Source organism: Chiloscyllium punctatum, chromosome 43, assembly GCF_047496795.1.
Source record: "Chiloscyllium punctatum isolate Juve2018m chromosome 43, sChiPun1.3, whole genome shotgun sequence".
Taxonomy (NCBI): domain Eukaryota; kingdom Metazoa; phylum Chordata; class Chondrichthyes; order Orectolobiformes; family Hemiscylliidae; genus Chiloscyllium; species Chiloscyllium punctatum.
Window position 1 is genome coordinate 15,022,636 of NC_092781.1, and position 18,522 is coordinate 15,041,157.

General features: G+C 43.4%; 1 protein-coding gene across 1 annotated transcript; it reads left to right on the top strand.

The window, feature by feature from the left end:
* The first annotated feature begins 823 nt into the window (after positions 1-823).
* LOC140466534 (uncharacterized) lies at positions 824-17,826 on the top strand. Its single transcript, XM_072562007.1, has 3 exons — positions 824-1,725; positions 3,792-3,920; positions 17,638-17,826. Exons 1-3 carry the CDS (start codon positions 1,042-1,044, stop codon positions 17,824-17,826), a joined length of 1,002 nt encoding a protein of 333 aa, XP_072418108.1. The 5' UTR covers positions 824-1,041.
* The last annotated feature ends 696 nt before the right edge of the window (positions 17,827-18,522 follow it).

Here is an 18,522-nt window from a genome sequence, read left to right on the forward strand (position 1 = left end):
CCAGAATGGACCCACAGTTCTTGAGGGAGGTTTTGCAACTGCTGTTGTTGAGGTTTTAAACTAATGTGCCAGCGGACTGGGAAACAGGAGAGAAAACAAATAGGCAGCGATGTATTGACTGTAGATTGTAAGAATTATGAAAAAAAATTAATGAATGGAAGAATAGGCAGGGAGCAGGTGAGCGCAAAAGAACTGGTGGTCTGAAATGCATCTACTTTCAGACAAGGAGTACAGTGTGTAAGGCAGATGAACTTAAGGATAGGATTGGTGCCTGGGAGTATGACATTATTGCCAAAACAGAGACTTGGTTGAAGGAAGGGCCTGATGATTGGCAACTAAATGTTCCAGGATATGGACACTTAAGACAGGGCAGGGAGGGAAGAAAAAGCGGGTGTGGAGTTGTATTGCTGGTCACGGCTGTGCTAAAGGAGGACACTATGGCAGTCTTGTGTAGTGAGGCATTATGGGTGGAGCTGAGAAATAAGAAGGGTGCAGTTATATTTTTGGGACTGTATTACAGACCTCCCAAGGCGTGAGGTAAAAGAACAAATAGGTAAACAGGTTCTGAATAGATGTAAAGGCAATGGGTTAGTGGTGATGGGAGATTTCAATTTCCTAATATTGACTGCAATACACTTAGCGTCAGAGGTCTGGATGGAGTAGAATTTGTATGAAGCGTCCAGGAGAGTTTTCTAGAGCAGTATCCAATCGTCCGAGGAGGGGAGGGCCATATTCCCCCTGGTACTGGGGGACGAGCCAGGGCAGCAGAGAGCGGCGGGAGCTGGGCGGAAGTTCAGACGGAGCGCAAAGCCGGTCGGGTAGGTAAGTGATTGTTATTAGAGTGGGTGTGTTCTAAACCCCAGACCCTACAAAGTAGGGTCTCCCTCCCTCCCTCCTCCTCTAACCTTAATTAAGAGTCCACAGAGTTGCCATAGGAAGACGGTCTAAGGAAGTTTAGATCGAAGAGTGAGGCTTCAGCTCAGGAATCTTGATAAAGAGGTTGAGTAAAGAGATTACACCACAGTTGAAGAGGGTGAAGACATGACTGCTCAGCTGGTTCAGTGCGCTACGTGTTTGATGTGGCAAGTCAATGACTCTGGTGTGTCTGGCTCGTATATGTGTGGAAAGTGTGCGCACATTCAGCAATTGACCGAGCATATTGCAGCACTGACGAAAGAACTCGAAGACCTTAGGCTCATCCGAGAGAACGAGATCTTTCTGGACAAGACCTTCAGTGATGTTATTACACCAATCATGCCAGAAGAGAGCAGAAGAGTGCAGACGATGAGGAAGGCAGAGAGGAGACAGGTGCAAGAGACGCCGGGAGAAGTACCTGTCAGGAACAAGTTGAAGCTTTTGGAAACAGTAGAGTCTGATGACACTACCAGTTCGCAAGGCGGCCATGTTTGTCCATCAAAAGTTGCCGCAGAAGCAGAGCGGAAGAGTCGGACATCACATAGAGCCGTGGTAATAGGGGACTCCATCGTGAGAGGAACTGACCGGGGTTTTTGTGGCAGCAGACGGGATTTAAGGATGGTGTGTTGCTTTCCTGGTGCTAGAGTGAAAGACATCGCGGACAGAGTGCAGGACATCCTCAAGGACGAGGGTGAAGAGCCCGAGGTGGTGGTACACGTCGGCACAAATGATGTCGGGAAGAAGAGGAGGAACATACTACAGCGAGACTTCGCAGAACTAGGAAGAAGGCTAAAAAGCAGGACGTCCAAGGTGGTTATCTCCAGTTTGCTTCCAGTTCCTCGGGCTAGTGTGGCCAGAAACCAGGAGATAATGGACTTGAACGTGTGGTTGGGGAACTGGTGCAGGAAGCAAGGTTTCAAGTTCTTGGATCACTGGGGTATATTTTATGGTAACCATAAATTCTACAAGAGAGATGGCTTGCACCTTAATAGAACAGGGATCGGCATTCTGGCAGGCAGGTTTTCTGCTGCAACACCGCTACATTTAAACTAAGTAGCGGGGGGGAGGGGACAAGCTGGATGTTTAAAAAGGAAATTGAAGGGGTAGTTAGAACAAGAGAAGTCAAGAAAGACAACTGTATCAAGGAGGCAGAAAACTGGAAAAGGCATCATGCTGTAAAGTTGAGTGAAATAAGGGTTGAGGGGAAGGGTGAGAGCAGTAACAAATTAAAAATTCTATATATGAATGCACGAAGCATTAGACACAAGGTGGATGAGCTTGAGGCTCTTTTGGAAATTGGCAGATACGATATTGTGGGGATAACTGAGACGTGGCTTCATGGGGACAGGGCCTGGGAAATGAATATTCAAGGCTACATGTGTTATCGTAAGGATAGACTGACGGGCAGAGGGGGTGGGGTGGCCTTGTTGGTAAGGGAGGATATTCAGTCCCTTGCGCGGGCGGACCTAGAGTCAGGGGATGTAGAGTCAGTGTGGATAGAGCTTCGAAACACTAAGGGTAAAAAGACCCTCATGGGAGTCATCTACAGGCCCCCAAACAGTAGTCTGGATGTTGGAGGTAAGTTGAATCAGGAGCTGAAATTGGCTTGTCGCAAAGATGTTACTACAGTTGTTATGGGGGATTTTAACATGCAGGTAGACTGGGAGAATCAGGATGGTATCGGGCCTCAAGAAAGAGACTTTGTGGAGTGCCTCAGAGATGGATTTTTAGTGCAGCTGGTGCTGGAGCCGACCAGGGATAAGGCGATTCTGGATCTGGTATTGTGTAACGAACCAGAATTGGTCAGTGACCTCGAAGTGAAGGAGCCGTTGGGAAGTAGTGACCATAATACAATTAGCTTCAATCTGCAATTTGAGAGGGAGTGGGTACAATCTGAAGTGACAATATTTCAGTTGAATAAAGGGAAATATGGAGCTATGAGGGAGCAACTGGCCAAAGTTCAATGGTATAATACCTTAACAGGGAAGACCGTGGAGGAACAATGGCAGATATTTCTGTGTATAATGCAGAAGATGCAGGATCAGTTCATTCCTAAAAGGAAGAAAGATCCCAGGAGGAGACATGGGCGGCCGTGGCTGACAAGGGAAGTAAAGAAGCATATAAGGTTAAAAGAGAAAAAGTATAACTTAGCGAAGATAAGCGGGAAAACGGAGGACTGGGAAGCTTTTAAAGAACAACAGAGGATTAGTAAGAAGGAAATATGCAGAGAAAAAATGAGGTACGAAGGTAAACTGGCCAAGAATATAAAGGAGGATAGTAAAAGCTTTTTTAGGTATGTCCAAGGCAAAAAAATGGTTAGGACAAAAATTGGGCCCTTGAAGACAGAAGCAGGGGAATATATTACTGGGAACGAAGAAATGGCAGAGGAATTAAATGAGTACTTCAGATCTGTGTTCACTGGGGAAGACACAAGCAATCTCCCTGAGGTAACAGTGGCTGAAGGACCTGAACTTAAGGGAATTTCTATTTGCCAGGATTTGGTGTTGGAGAGACTGTTAGGTCTGAAGGTTGATAAGTCTCCAGGACCTGATGGCCTGCATCCCAGGGTACTGAAGGAGGTGGCTCGGGAAATCGTGGATGCGCTGGTGATTATTTTCCAGAGTTCAATAGAATCGGGGTTGGTTCCTGAGGATTGGAGGGCGGCTAATGTTGTGCCACTTTTTAAGAAGGGTGGGCGGGAGAAAGCAGGAAATTATAGACCAGTTAGTCTGACCTCAGTGGTGGGAAAGATGCTGGAGTCTATTATAAAGGATGAAATTACGGCACATCTGGATAATAGTAACAGGATAGGACAGAGTCAGCATGGATTTATGAAGAGGAAATCATGCTTGACTAATCTTCTTGAATTTTTTGAGGATGTAACTCGGAAGATGGACGAGGGAGATCCAGTGGATGTAGTGTACCTGGACTTTCAGAAAGCTTTTGATAAAGTCCCACACAAGAGGTTAGTGAGTAAAATTAGGGCGCACGGGATTGGGGGCAAAGTACTAGATTGGATAGAGAATTGGTTGGCTAATAGGAAACAAAGGGTAGTGATTAACGGCTCCATTTCGAAATGGCAGGCAGTGACCAGTGGGGTACCGCAGGGATCCGTGCTGGGACCGCAGCTTTTTACAATATATGTAAATGATATAGAAGATGGTATCAGCAATAACATTAGCAAATTTGCTGATGACACAAAGCTAGGTGGTAGGGTGAAATGTGATGAGGATGTTAGGGGATTACAGGGTGACCTGGACAAGTTAGGTGAGTGGGCAGATGCATGGCAGATGCAGTTTAATGTGGATAAATGTCTGGTTATCCACTTTGGTGGCAAGAACAGGAAGGCAGATTACTACCTCAATGGTATCAAATTAGGTAAAGGGGCTGTTCAGAGAGATCTGGGTGTTCTTGTCCACCAGTCAATGAAGGCAAGCATGCAGGTACAGCAGGTCGTGAAGAAGGCTAATAGCATGCTGGCCTTCATAACAAGAGGGATTGAGTATAGAAGCAAAGAGGTGCTTCTGCAGCTGTACAGGGCCCTGGTGAGACCACACCTGGAGTACTGTGTACAGTTCTGGTCTCCAAATTTGAGGAAAGACATTCTGGCTATTGAGGGAGTGCAGCGTAGGTTCACGAGGTCAATTCCTGGAATGGCAGGATTGCCTTACACGGAAAGACTGAAGCGACTGGGCTTGTATACCCTTGAGTTTAGAAGACTGAGAGGGGATCTGATTGAAACGTATAGGCTTATGAAAGGATTGGACACTCTGGCAGGAGGGAACATATTTCCGTTGATGGGGGAGTGCCGAACCAGAGGACACAACTTAAAAATACGGGGTAGACCATTTAGGACAGAGATGAGGAGAAACTACTTCACCCAGAGAGTGGTGGCTGTGTGGAATGCTCTGCCCCAGAGGGCAGTGGAGGCCCAGTCTCTGGATTCTTTTAAGAAAGAATTGGATAGAGCTCTTAAAGATAGTGGAGTCAAGGGGTACGGAGATAAGGCTGGAACAGGATACTAATTAGGAATGATCAGCCATGATCATATTGAATGGCGGTGCAGGCTCGAAGGGCAGAATGGCCTACTCCTGCATCTATTGTCTATTGGCAAGTCGTAGAAGGTGCGGTGGAAGATTTCTTTGGGAACAGTGACCACAATTCTGTAAATTTTAGAATACTCATAGATAAAGAGGAGAGTGGTCCTCAGTGAAGGGTACTAAAATGGGCCAAAGCCAATTATATCAAAATTATTCAGGAGTTGGGAAATGTGGATTGGACACAGCTATTTGAAGGGAAGTCCACATTTGAGATGTGGGAGGCTTTCAAAGATAGGTTAATGGTAGTGCTGGATAGTCATGTCCCATTGAAGGCAAAGGATATGAAGGGCAAGATTCGTGAACCAAGGATGACAAGAGAAATTGTATGACTAGCGACGAGGAAAAGGGAAGCATACATAAGGTGTAGGGAGCTAAGAAAAGAAGCAGCCCTGGAGGAATATCGGAAGCGTCGGACAAATCTTAAACAAGGAATCAGGCGGGCTAAAACGGGTCAAGAAATAGCTTCAGTGAGCAGAATTAAGGAAAATCACAAAGCATTTTCCTCTTATATAAGAAGCAAGTGGGTAACGAGAGAAAGGATTGGTCCACTAAAAGATAATGAAGGAATGCTGTGTGCCGAACCTGAGAGAATGGGTAAGATTCTGAATGATTACTTTACATCAGTGTTCACTGAGGAGAGGAACATGATGAATGTTGAGATTAAAGATAGAAGTTAGATTAGTCTGCATCACATCGGCAAAAGTAGCGAAGTTGTGTTGAGTATGCCAGAGGTTATTAAGGTGGACAAATCACCAGGACCTGATGGGATCTATCCCAGTATGCTGAGGGAGGTGAGAGACGAAATAGTTGGGGCCCTGACAGATATCTTTGTGGCATTCTTAAATACAGGTGAGGTGCCGGAGGACTTGAGGGTAGCTTATGTCATTTCCCCTGTACAAGAAGGGTAGTAAGGATATTACGGAAAACTACAGAACAGTGAGCCTGATATCGGTGGTGGGGAAGTTGGGGGAGAGGGTACTGAGAGATATGAACTATTCATATTTGAAAAGGAATGAACTTATCAGTGATAGGCAACACGGTTTTGTGCAGGGGAGATCGTGCCATACCAACTTGATAGACTTCATCGCGGAAGTGATCAAGTTGTTAGATGAAGGAAGGGCGGTTGATCTCATACACATGGACTTTAGTGAGGCGTTTGATAAGGTTCCCAATTGTAGACTAAAAGAGAAAGTGAAGACACATGGTGTGCAGTGTGTTCCAGCTAGGTGGATTAAGAACTGGTTGAGCAACAGAAGACAGACAGTAGTAGTTGAAGGGAGTTTCTCGAAATGGAGAAAGGTGACCAGTGGTATTCCACAGTGGTCAGTATTGAGGCCACTGTTGTTTGTAATAGACATAAATGATCTAGAAGAGAGCACTGTTGGTATGATCAGCAAGTTTGCAGATGACACAAAGACTGGTGAAGTGGCAGAAAGCATAAGGGACTGTCAGAGAATACAAGAGGATATATATAGACTGGAGAGTTGGGCGGAAAAGTGGCAGATAGCTTTCAATCCCGACAAATGTGAGTTGATGCATTTAGGCAAGTCTAATTGTACAGCGAATTATATAATGAACGGAAGACTCTTGGGAAAGGTTGATGGGCAGAGAGATCTGGGAGTGCAGGTCCATTGTACCCTGAAGGTTGCTGCACAGGTGAATAGATTGGTCAAGAAGGTATATAGAATGCTTGCCTTCATTGGACGGGGAATCAAGTATAAGAACTGGCAAGTCATGCAAAAATTGTACAAGACATTGGTTCGGTCGCATTTAGAATGTTGTGTACAGTTCTGGTCGCCACGTTACCGAAAGGATGTGGACGCCTTGGAGAGGGTGCAGAGAAGGTTTACGAGGATGTTGCCTGATATGGAAGGTACTAGCGATGAAGAGAGGTTGGGTAGGTTAGATTTAATTTCACTAGAAAAAAGGAGATGGGGGGGAACCTGATTGAGGTTTACAAAATCACGAAGGGTATAGACAGGGTGGATAAAGACAAGCTTTTTCCCAAGGTGAAGGATTCAGTAACCAGAGTTCATGCTTTCAAGGTGATAGGTGGAAAGTTTAAGGGGGATACACGCGGCAAGTACTTCACACAGAGCGTGGTGGGCGTTTGGAACGCATTGCCAGCAGAGATGGGAGAGACAGGCACGGTAGATTCATTGAAGTTGTGTATGGACAGATACATGAGTAGGTGGGGAGCAGAGGTTTACAAATGCTTAGGAATTGACTGACATGTTTAAACAGTACATTTGGATCGGCCCAGGCTTGAAGATCCAAAGGGACTGTTCCTGGGCTGTAAATTTCCTTTGTTCTTTGCTCTCGGCCTGGTTTTTAAGAGATCTCCTACCATTGGTAACAGTACTAACACATCAACCCGTCCGGGAAACGTCCGAGGCTCACAGTATTTATCTGCCACCTGCTTCATCTGTGCTGTCCCCTTTCGGTATTGTTTAGCTAACTCACTTACTCGATTTAATCTCTCCCTCTCCTCCGTTGCATAATCAAAGTGCGAGACCTCCAACTGTGGTCCCATTAGAATTTATTTAAATATTTCAAAGGACCGCTTCATTGCAAATATTAACTCGAAGAGCATGAACTGAGTGGATTCGTTTGGTTCATTTCTCGTGGCAAACAATACGACGAGATTCCTTTATCCCAATCATTTAGCATAATCCAGACAAAATGCTCTAAACACGTTCTTCAAGGTCTGATGTTACCTTTCTATGACTCTCTGGGATTCAGGATGATACGCTCTGTTTTTAATGTATTGGATACCAAAGCTATCCAAAATCTCCTTAAAAACCGAAGAGTACATTTTGGCACTTGGTCAGAATGATATTTTTGTGTAGCCCATATTATATGAAGAAAGGTACTAACTTCTCTGCCAGCTTTTTTGCCTTGATGCGCCATAATGGAATTCCCTCCAGATGTTTGGTAGATACAACCATAATGCTTAACAAGTACTGCTTCCCACTTTTACTTCTTGGGTGGGGACTTACACGAACAAGTATAACCATCGTGAAAGGTTCTTCAAATGCAGGAATTGGCAACAAAAATGCTGTATTTATTGCCAACTTCAGCCTTCATACTATTTGATATGTCTGCCACGTATAGCAAAGGTTAACCCCCGTCATTGTGCATTCCAGGACAAGAAACGTGCTTGTGTACCTTAGCCTGAGTCTTTCATACCCCAAGGTGACCTCCTACAGGTAGTTCATGTGCTACCGATATCACCTCCACCCTGGATGCTACCGGCGAATCAATCTGGTGTACTTTGGCCCATTTTTCCTCTAAACTGACCTGCCGTGGACTCCATTTTCGTCTTAGGATTCTATCTTTCAGATAACAAACCTCAGGAAGATTATCTGCTATTGCACATCATTTAGCCTTTCGGAACTGAACGTTTCTGTTTCAGCCTCTGCCTGTTCAGGTTTTCCCTGCACCACAACGTCAAACAGGATGTCCGCTGTTTGAACCTCAACTCCTTAATGTCTCTTCTTAGTTTTTGCTTCGTACTGCGACTCATGATCGTGTGATCTGTTTACTACACAGTCTGGGAAAATACCAGGGTATTTCTGTTTGAACTCCTCAGTTGCTTGGTGTTCCTGGGGTTCTCCACAACAAGGAGTATCACTCCCACCATGTACCCCACTAAATCATTCCCAAGAACTAAATGAATTCCTGGAACTGAAAATCTGTCAATCACTCCCACAGTAACCTTCCAGACTTGAGTTGACATCCAACCTGATCTAACATGGGGAAACGTTAAATTTCTGTCCATCTATCGCACAAATTTTCACACTCTCAGGTAGCAGGTCAGAAAGAGTGGAAATTCGCTAATATCTTACTTTCGACGTATCTTACTTTCAGCGACTGTTTAGATCCTGTATCTCTCAAAATTATAACATCTTGTCCTTCTCCCTTGTACAAATCCATAAGCCGTTAATATAGCCCGTCCGACACCACTTCATAATTTATTGATGCCTCTTCTGACAGCGCGACAAATATGTCACTAGCTCTGCTTACCAGGTTAGTCTGAAGTAGCATGACCTACAAACCATCAGACCACACCATCTGCCTAGCCTTTTGTCAAATGAAATATAGAAGTTTTCAACATCATTTTCATTAAAGTGTGGCGAAGGTGTGACAAAGTTTGCGCATGTCATTACCTTCTTTTGTAATCTCAATCCTGTTAACTTGACATTGCTGACCAAGTCGCAAATTCTCAAGTTCAAATTCACTTCCTTGTTTTGATCAAATAAAGCCTTCCCTCTCTTTTGCTCCTCTTGTTCACTTTCCCTTTCTTTTTCTCTCCCTTTCTTTTCTCTCTCTTCCCTTATTCTCTTTCTCTCTCTTTACTCAGCTAAAACCCTTCTCTCTGTCTTTCCTCTCTCTCTCCCTTTGTTTATCTTCGAATTTCCGTTTTCCTCAAATGCAATTTAAATCTTTGTGCCTCGTCTGCACTAGTCTGTTTCTCTAACACACTTATGTGTTTCAGTAATTCCCATACACGTTCAGCTTTACTTTTGTCCTTTGTTAAACCCAATCTAGTTTCTTTGCTAATTCTAAAATTATGACCTTTTTCTTTCCTTCTAACCTCTCTTGGCAAATTTGAGAATTATCTTCAAACCGCAGAACCTCTTCAGCAATTTTAAGAGTCATTTCTCACACTTTCAATTTATCTAACAACAAGCCACGGAGATTAAACAAATTGTCTCACCTCTCTTTTATTTAAAGATTAAACACACTGACTTTCATTTGTTTGAATCCACTGGGCATTTTTCGTACACAAAATGTGTTCAAATCTGTCCAAATGTCAGACTGGACCTGTCCAAATCTGTTCATTTCACGAATCCAAGACTCAAACTTTCTGATTCTGGCGACGAGCCACCAAACTGTTGTGACACGTGATAAACCCTTCTGTTAATTTAAACGAGCAACAGAAAAAATCGCCCCGTGGTGTAATCTGTTAAAACTCCAGAGACAAATAACTTTCCAAGAGGTAAATATTTGAAGTACAAATTAATAATTTTATTTCTTTCATTCTAACGGAAAACATCAAGTAACTACTATATTTGCAACTCCTTTCTCTTCAACCTATCATTTGCCCTCCCATCTACAATATTGGTCTTCTAAAAATAAATTCCGTATGCAATTTACAAAAACGTTGATGAAGTTTCAAATCAAGTCACCTTTGCCGTGTGTCTCTCCAGATTTTCCTCCGACTTCTTTTCTTCTTCTTTGGGATTCCGGTTTCCAGATCTATGACAGATAAATGTACCTTTAAGAGAGCAGATGTGTCTGCAAGCAGTCTCTCTAGTTGTTGGTGCTAGCTGCTCTTTGCAACTCTTCAAACTGTCTGATATTTGTACCTTAAAACACAGGATCTTTTCATTGGTTTTACTATTATCAAAAAACGAACTAGGAACTTGATGGGAGTTTGGCATCTTGGGGCATAACTTATACTGATTTGCCGAATTTGAATCTGTTTTTGTATACAGGAAACATAGCTCGTAGCTACCTGTTTCAATCAAATGCTGCATTGTTACCTTATTCCGAACTCTCTCTACTTCTCTCAGTCCTTCTTGGCGTTTCAACTCTCTTAAAGCGACAGGAGTCATATATCGTCACAACAAGAGTCTTGTCCCAGTAATTCTTAGCTGTCGCTGGGAATGCAGCCCTTCACCAGTGAGGCCCTGAGGGCATCCCTGAAGTACTTTCTCTTTCCACCACGGGCTCATTTGCCATTTTGGACCTGCGAGTAGAGCAGCTGCTGAGACAATGCGTCTCCCTCTTGGGAATGTATCCAACCTATCAAATGATCGCGGACACTGGGTTTGATGCATCTGTTTTCTCAGCATATTCACAGGATCTTACATTTGTGAGACTGTTATCGTACCTTGAGGTCCATGTTGTAGGCTGTCCACGTCTCAGATACATTTGGGAGGGTGGGAACTACTACAGCTCCGTATACATTGAGCTTGGTGCTGGATATAACGTTGTTGTTATCAAACAGCCCTTCCTTCAGGTGGCTGAAGGCGGTGCTAGCACCGGATCGCTTCATCAATAACGGCTTTTGTTGACACGACACTTCCTAGGTATTGGGATGTCCGAGTACTCCACATGGAGCTTGATGACTGGGGATTTACTCTCCAATGCCGGATCATGTCGGTGGAAGGCCTTTGCATTGTGGATAGTCTGACTGAGACCTATGCTCTCACCTGCCTCTGTCAAGTTGTTGACAATGGTGCTGTGTCCACTATCTGTGATTGCACGTCTGAACACACCTTTTGCTTATAACAGATTGAACAGGTGGAGCAGATGGTGTCCTGGCTGAGGTATTGAGGCTGAGGTATTGAAGTGCGGAGGCACTGAGCTCCTGCTGCAGCCATATGCCCTTGTTTGTCTTATTTGGAAGGAGGAGACCATCACGGGAGAAATCCGATTTTTCATAGTCATCAGCATTTTAAAGATATATATATATAAAACTGTGGTAACTACAGGGGTATCTACGTGCTGTTGACTGTTGGAAGGTCAGCAAGGTCCACCTCAGCTGTCTACTCCCTCTGGCTGAGGAACACCTCCAGCAAATGCGGTGTGACTTCCAGCCGCGATGGGGCATAACTGACAGCTGCAGGAGAAATGCAGAGAACAGAATCGCCCCTTCTACTGGGCTGTCTTTGCCATTAGAATGCCCTACGTCACTGTCAGCCAGGAAGCATTACAGAGCGTCCTTTTCTGCTTTGGCCACACCATGAAGTTTGTCGCCAGCCTTCAACTATCCCACGATGACATGGAAGTTGTGGAACTGTAAATGTCTCCCCACACTGCCTCATTCCCCCTAAGTTTCAGTTACAGGCCAGGGCTTTATCATTGCCCCAACACTGCTCACGACCTACCTCGCTGCAATGCTTTTCCTCACCACTGAGGTAAAGTCTCTGCTGGAGTCGTCCTAACCTGCCGATCATGAAGGAAATTTTCAACATCCACTGCCTTCATGAGTAGACCAAATACAGGAACGTGCAGAGCACCCCCTTCTGTGCAGACTCTCCTGCTGTATTGTTAGCAGTGTTGCAGATCACCATACACTGTTAATGAAGTTCCCACACATCATCAAAAGCGGACTCAGCAGACCCTCAGATCTCCCTGCATGAATGCAACAGCTGACAACACAAACCCGAGAAAACCCACAGCACCTGCTCCAAATTTCCAATGACAGACGCAGGTCAAATTTGTGTAAAGATTGTTCACCGACTCAGTGCCTTCCTCTCCTCAATTTCTGCTCCTGGCTTATAAACGATTACAACTATGCACAGCCCCAGTCACCTGAAATATTAGCAGTTCCGTTCTCCACAGAAGGAGTTAACAATGTAACTGCACAATTTTCTGTATGTTAGTCACAATAATAGCAACAACACTATTGCCGGTGGAGGTGATAGTGGATGCGGGGGAGGTGATTGCCCAGCAGTATTATCTCTTGGATATTGATGCACGTATCCAGGTCATGACGCAGACCTCGCATTTGAATCTCGCTATGGCTGATGGTATAATTAGAATTTGTTAATGTATCTTCAATTAAGAATCTAATGAAATATTGAAACCACCATGTCGGGAAAAAAAAACATGTCTCAGTCATTAATGTCTTGTAGGGAAAGAAACCAGCTATCTTCACCTGGTAAGGCCTGCATGTAATTCCAGACCCACACCAATGTGGTTGATTCTCAACTGCCTTTTGAAATAACTATCCATTTAGTGATGTTAACAGCTATAAAATTTTAAAGAAATGAAAACAGTTAGACATCGGCACCGTCAATTATTTACAGCATGTGAGCTGCTGTGGTAAACAGTTGCAGCTCACCATTACCTTCTCAAAGGCAACGTGGAAATGGAAATAAATACTGAGGCCCACATGGAGATTCAAGTACATTAATAAATAAACGAAGATGGCCACACTCAGTGTACAGAGACTGAGGAGACATAACACAGTTTTAACAGTGTCTTGGCATGTATAGTCAAGGATACACATCTTCATGGGCAGTATGTTCAAGGAAATGGGAAAAGGAAAAAACGAAAAGAGGTTAATGTCACGCATTACTTTCATCCAGATGGTTCTTAATAATCGCTTTGTCTGCTTCTGTTTCACACTCTCTTTCTTGTACCATCTATTCAACTCACTCTTTCTCCCCTTCACAACAATTACCCATGTCATCAGCATCAGTCGGAATATTTACTAGCTCCTGTCAAGTCTGATATGTGGGGAGAGGTATCAAACTGTTTTTTCTCTCGTCTGAGTTCAGATTTCCTAACACTTGATTGCTTTTCATTTCATATCGCCAGCATCTTTCTTTGTTTGATTTAACCATTGATTTTGTTAATTCATCGCTGCGGAGTGCAAAATTTCATGACCAGCAGCAATTGTCCTTGACTGTGAGGCCAATCCAAAAGGCAGTACAGAGCCAAGCACATACTTGCGGGCCTGAAGTCACTCTTATTCCAGACCCGGTAATAATGTTGGATTCTTTTTAGCAAAGGATGTCAGTGAAACAGTTAAGTTTTCAGAGATAATGCTGTAAGCAATATGGCTGTTAATCGTGAAATCCGCTTGCATTTTATCATTTTAATTTATATTCTACCATCAGCTGTGGTTGGATTTGAAACCTGATCTTTAGTTTACTTGCCTGTGATTCTGAATTACCTGCCGAGGGACATAACTACGCTGATATGTTGAAGTAACTTTCAAGGGAAGTTTATGATAAAAAAAATTGTAATTGTAATAATGGCCAGAGGAGAGCCGGATCTATAAAGTCTGAAGAGATACTAAAGCATAGATAATGGTTTGTTCATCAACAGTACTGACACGGAAGTGGATACTGTGGACCTGATGGAGCTGCTTAGTGATGAGAGAATACTGTGACATAACTCATTTCAGATCAAAAAGGGCCTTCAGGTTGTGAAGAGTCTTGTTCTCAGATGTTTGTGAGGGAAGGTTTGAAAATCGAGCGGAATGAACGGAATTTGTGGCTGAAAATGAAAATTAAAATAATAGAAATATTCGTTTTATGGAATTAATAAACGAACAGATACAGAGAGACTTACCAGGAACACCAACAACTACAAGGGTGGGATAGTAACCCGCTTGAATAATCATGAGTGCACCGTGTATCTTCCATCTTAATTCTGACCTGGAAAAATAGCGAAGACCGCTGGATAAACTCCTGCCCATTGTTGAAACATTATTCCAGTCAAGTGTTCTCAGATTCTGATACATTGTTGTAACATTCAGGTGTAATTTTTTTAGATTCCGATCCATTGCTGGAACAATCCAGTCTAACGTTCTTAGATTATGATGCCTTGTTGGAACATTCCAGTCTAATGTTGTCAGGTTCGGATATCTCCTTTCTCTGTCTCTGCAGCTGCTGATCCCTGTTAGTGTCGAAATAACATTGTAACTGCTGTTACAACGAAATAATATATAGGAAGAAGCACCCTACTGAGAGCACAAGGAAATTCTGCAGTGTCACAATTAGAATCCATTAGACTCACTTCAATCAGTCACTGAACAAACAGTTCCAGTTAACCCCTCTCATGACAGTACTTTCACCTCACAATAATAACTGGACTGGATTGGATCTTGTCGTTGCAGGTCTATTGATATTATCTCCTTATGTCACTTGCTCCAATGAAGCCAGTGTTGACGAAGCGTGAGAAATCCTTTCCTTTCACCGGCTAGTTGACTCTGCTGTGTTGACCGTGTACAATGTTGTAGGTGACTGAACACCTCCCACCAACGCTTGCTCGCAATGGTGACCCACAACCAAACGCCGATAAAAAGCAAGCAATCAAAAGATTTTGACTGGGCCTAGTAGCCCTGACTGTTTACAGGAAGCGTGGATTTGGCTGGATGTTCCTCTAACTGTGGAATTAAAGCAACTTTGTATGTTCAACACTCAATGTTCATAGAGCATAGAGTCATAGATTCATAGAGATGTATCGCACGCAAACAGACCCTTCAGCCCAACTCCACTATGCCAAACAGATATCCCACCCTAATCTCGTCCCACTTGCCAGCACCCGGTCCGTATCTCTCCAAACCGTTCCTGGTCATATACCCATCCAGATGCCTTTTAAATGTTGCAGTTGTAGCCGCCTCCACCACTTGCTGTGGCAGCTCATTTCATGCATGTCCCACCCTCTGAGTGAAACGTTGCCCCATAGGTAGCTTTTATACCTTTCCACTCTCACCTTAAACCTATGCCCTCTAGTTCTGGACTTGCCCACCCCAGGCAAAAGAATTTGTCTATCTATTCTATAATGTCCCTCATGGTTTTATAAGCATCTATACGGTTACCCCTCAGTCTCTGACTCAGGGAAAACAGCCCCATCCTTTTCAACACTTCCCTGTAGCTCAAATCCTCCAACACTGGGAAGCTTGTACATCTTCCCTGAACCCATTCAAGGTCCCCACATTCTGCTGATAGGAATGAGAACAGAATTGCTTGCAATATTCCAAAAGTGGACTAACCAATTTTCTGTGCAGCCGCAACATGACCTCCCAACTCCTGTACTCTGACCAAGAAAGGAAAGCATGCCAAACGCATTCCTCACTACCCTATATACCTGCGACTCTGCTGTCAAGGAGCTATTAACCAACACTCCAAGGTCTCGTTGTCCAACAAAACTCTCTCGGACCATACCATTAAGAGTTGAGATTTGCTGATGTTTACTTCCCAAAAACGCAGTACCTCACAATTATCTAAATTCAACTCTATCTGCCATTCCTCAGGTCATTGGCCTATCTGATCAACATAGCGTTGGAACCTGAGGTGACCTTCCTCGTTGTCCAAAATATCTCCAAATTTTGTGTCATCTTCAAACTTACTAAGTATACCTCACATCCAAATCGTTTATATAAATGACTAAAAGTAGTGGACCCAGCATTGATCCTTGAGGTCTCAAGTTTGAAAAAAAAAACCCTCCACCACCGCCCTTCGACCTTTGAGTCAGTTCTCGATCCTAATTACTAGTTCTCCCTAAATGCCATGAGAATCAGTCTCCTAATCTTCAGTTAATTGCAGTGTCTTTCCTTGAAAGCAGTTACATTTACAGTTTTTGATTTCAGTCTTAAGCCAAACCTCGCATATACAACAACCTTGTTCATTAAAACCCATGGATTATGAGTCAAAAACAGAATTAATATGACGTTGGCAAGGAGGCTGAAAGCAATTAGGCAGTTGCTGTGGAGACTGGACACGACAGTCACATTACCCAGGACACCACCACGCTTCCCAAAAATTGGAATGAAATGTGATATCGAGCAATGGAACAGATGACATTTGGGAGATGGAATTGTGAAAGACAATGTGAAGTGAATACAATGGTTTCAAATGCGACGCAGAGAATTATGTTTTATACTGTCTATTTAATCACAGGGAAAATAGGCTGATAGGAATATTCATATGTGCACAGGATATTCAGAATTAAAACAGACACAAGGAACAAATTGTTATGGGTAAAGGGATAAGCCAGAATAACAACAGTCGAGGTATAGCTCAGTCCATTGTGACTCAGAGATAATGGGCTGAGTGAGCATCATCTTCACTGTAGTTGTTTTGTGATATGCATGAAATGTTTTCAGACAGTGGATACACTAACGATCCTTGAAGATGTGTCATTGAAGATGTGAAGTCTGTGTCATCTTCACCAATAATCTATTCCTGGTGTTTCATGAAGAGCAGCTGCCTCTAAAATGTATTTTCCAAAAACATCAATTTCAGACGTTTGTACATTTAGCAGGATATTCTCCGTGACAACAGCTCTGATGGAACCAGGAATGGACGATATTGTCCAAATATAACCATGTTCAACATCTAGACACAGCAAGGAAGGCAAAATGCCAGAGGTAATGGAAATCTGAAACTCAAAGAGAAAATGGTGGAGAAGCACATCACCTCAGGCAGAAGCTGAAGACAGATTCAGAGTTAACATATTTAGTCAGATGTGAAACTGTTCTGAATAAAAAAGACGTATTGTAATCAAAAGGTTGATTCTGTTTCTCTCTGCTCTGATGCAGCCAAACCAGATACCGTTTCTCACCACGTTCTTCTTTTTCCTCTGGACTGTGTCAATCTGCCTGATCTAAACTGAAACACTGAAGGTGTCCTTTCAATTGACTCTCAAGTATTTGGCTATGGACATTAAATGAGAAATAATAAACTTTCTGCATATGACAGTTCGCCTAATATTGATACTGTGTTGCATTGTGATTACTCGCACTGGAATCCTTGAACTCAATGGCACTGACATCGCACAGCCAATACTCTGAAAGATTGAAGATGATGCGGATCGAACTGTTAAACATCAAGTATGTTGATAACTGTACCACGACATATTCATGGGTTTTAGACAGCACTAGCAAGGTAAGAGTTTATTGTCATCCCCAGGAGCTCTGAGGAAGGTGACGGAGAGCTGCCCTCTTGAACCTGTTCGATCCAGATGTGATGGCATTCACACAGAGCTCCAAGAATTTTAACTAATGATGTGAAGGGACAACAGATTAGTTTCTAGTCAGGATGGCAAATAACTTGAAATACAACATGCAGCAATTGGTTTTTGCATTGCTCAGTCGTGGATTTTAACAATGAAGACCAAGTTTTGCTCAGGGTCTGAGATGCCACGTTCCAAGCGAAATCAACCTGATCCCATCGCTAATGGCAGAAGCAAATTACTACCTGTGCTGAAATCTGAACTAAAAACAACCAATGCTGAAGATCACAACGTATCAGACAGCATCTATGGAAACATAGCAAGCTAACATATCGATTCTAGATAACTGTTCATCAGAGCTCCGATGAAGTCATCTGGACTCGAAAAGTTGACTTACTCACTTTCCATGGAAGCGCTCTGACTCGTTGTGATCTCCAGTATTTGTTGTTTCCAGGTAGCTCAAAAGATGATTGCACATCATTTGAAACAATAAAGAACAAAATGTTACAAAGCTATCAGGTTGTACAATCTGTTCACTGTCCTAATAATTCTCAAAAGATAATTGATGCACGAATTTCCAACTCTTATGAGGAGACGTTTGTTATACTTTTGGTGAAGCTGTTCGGTTAAGCGCCCTGACAGAGAGACAGAAAGACGCTCCACTCTGTAGTATGGAGAGCAAAGCTATTTCTTCCAAAGTGGACTAGACGGTGCAAATGCACGCTATTGTCTGTTCCTGTTGGAAATTGATCATTCCGACCTCATCAGTTACTGATGCCCAACAGCAACACATCAGCAACTACCAGCATCCTAGGTGAACAGCATAAAGAGTAAGGAAAAGAGACGGGGTTCGGGCAGGATACCAGAGGAAGTGGCGTGACATAGAGTGGGAGGATAGTGGGAGTTGATCAGTGGAAGGGTCTGTCGCAGCAGTAGGGGGCAATGCAAGGGAACTACGACAGTAAGGAAAAAGTAATTAGGAGGCGGAATGGCAGATGAAGCATTAGTGATAGGGAAAGGTGTG

Bases quoted from the DNA above. Each gene is read 5' to 3' on its own strand.
- LOC140466534 (XM_072562007.1), top strand. From the start codon at position 1,042: ATGACTGCTCAGCTGGTTCAGTGCGCTACGTGTTTGATGTGGCAAGTC. The intron at 1,726-3,791 runs GTGGTTATCTCC...GAATTTTTTGAG, and splicing joins TAAAAAGCAGGACGTCCAAG to GATGTAACTCGGAAGATGGA. The intron at 3,921-17,637 runs GTACTAGATTGG...TGCATTGCTCAG, and splicing joins CGCACGGGATTGGGGGCAAA to TCGTGGATTTTAACAATGAA.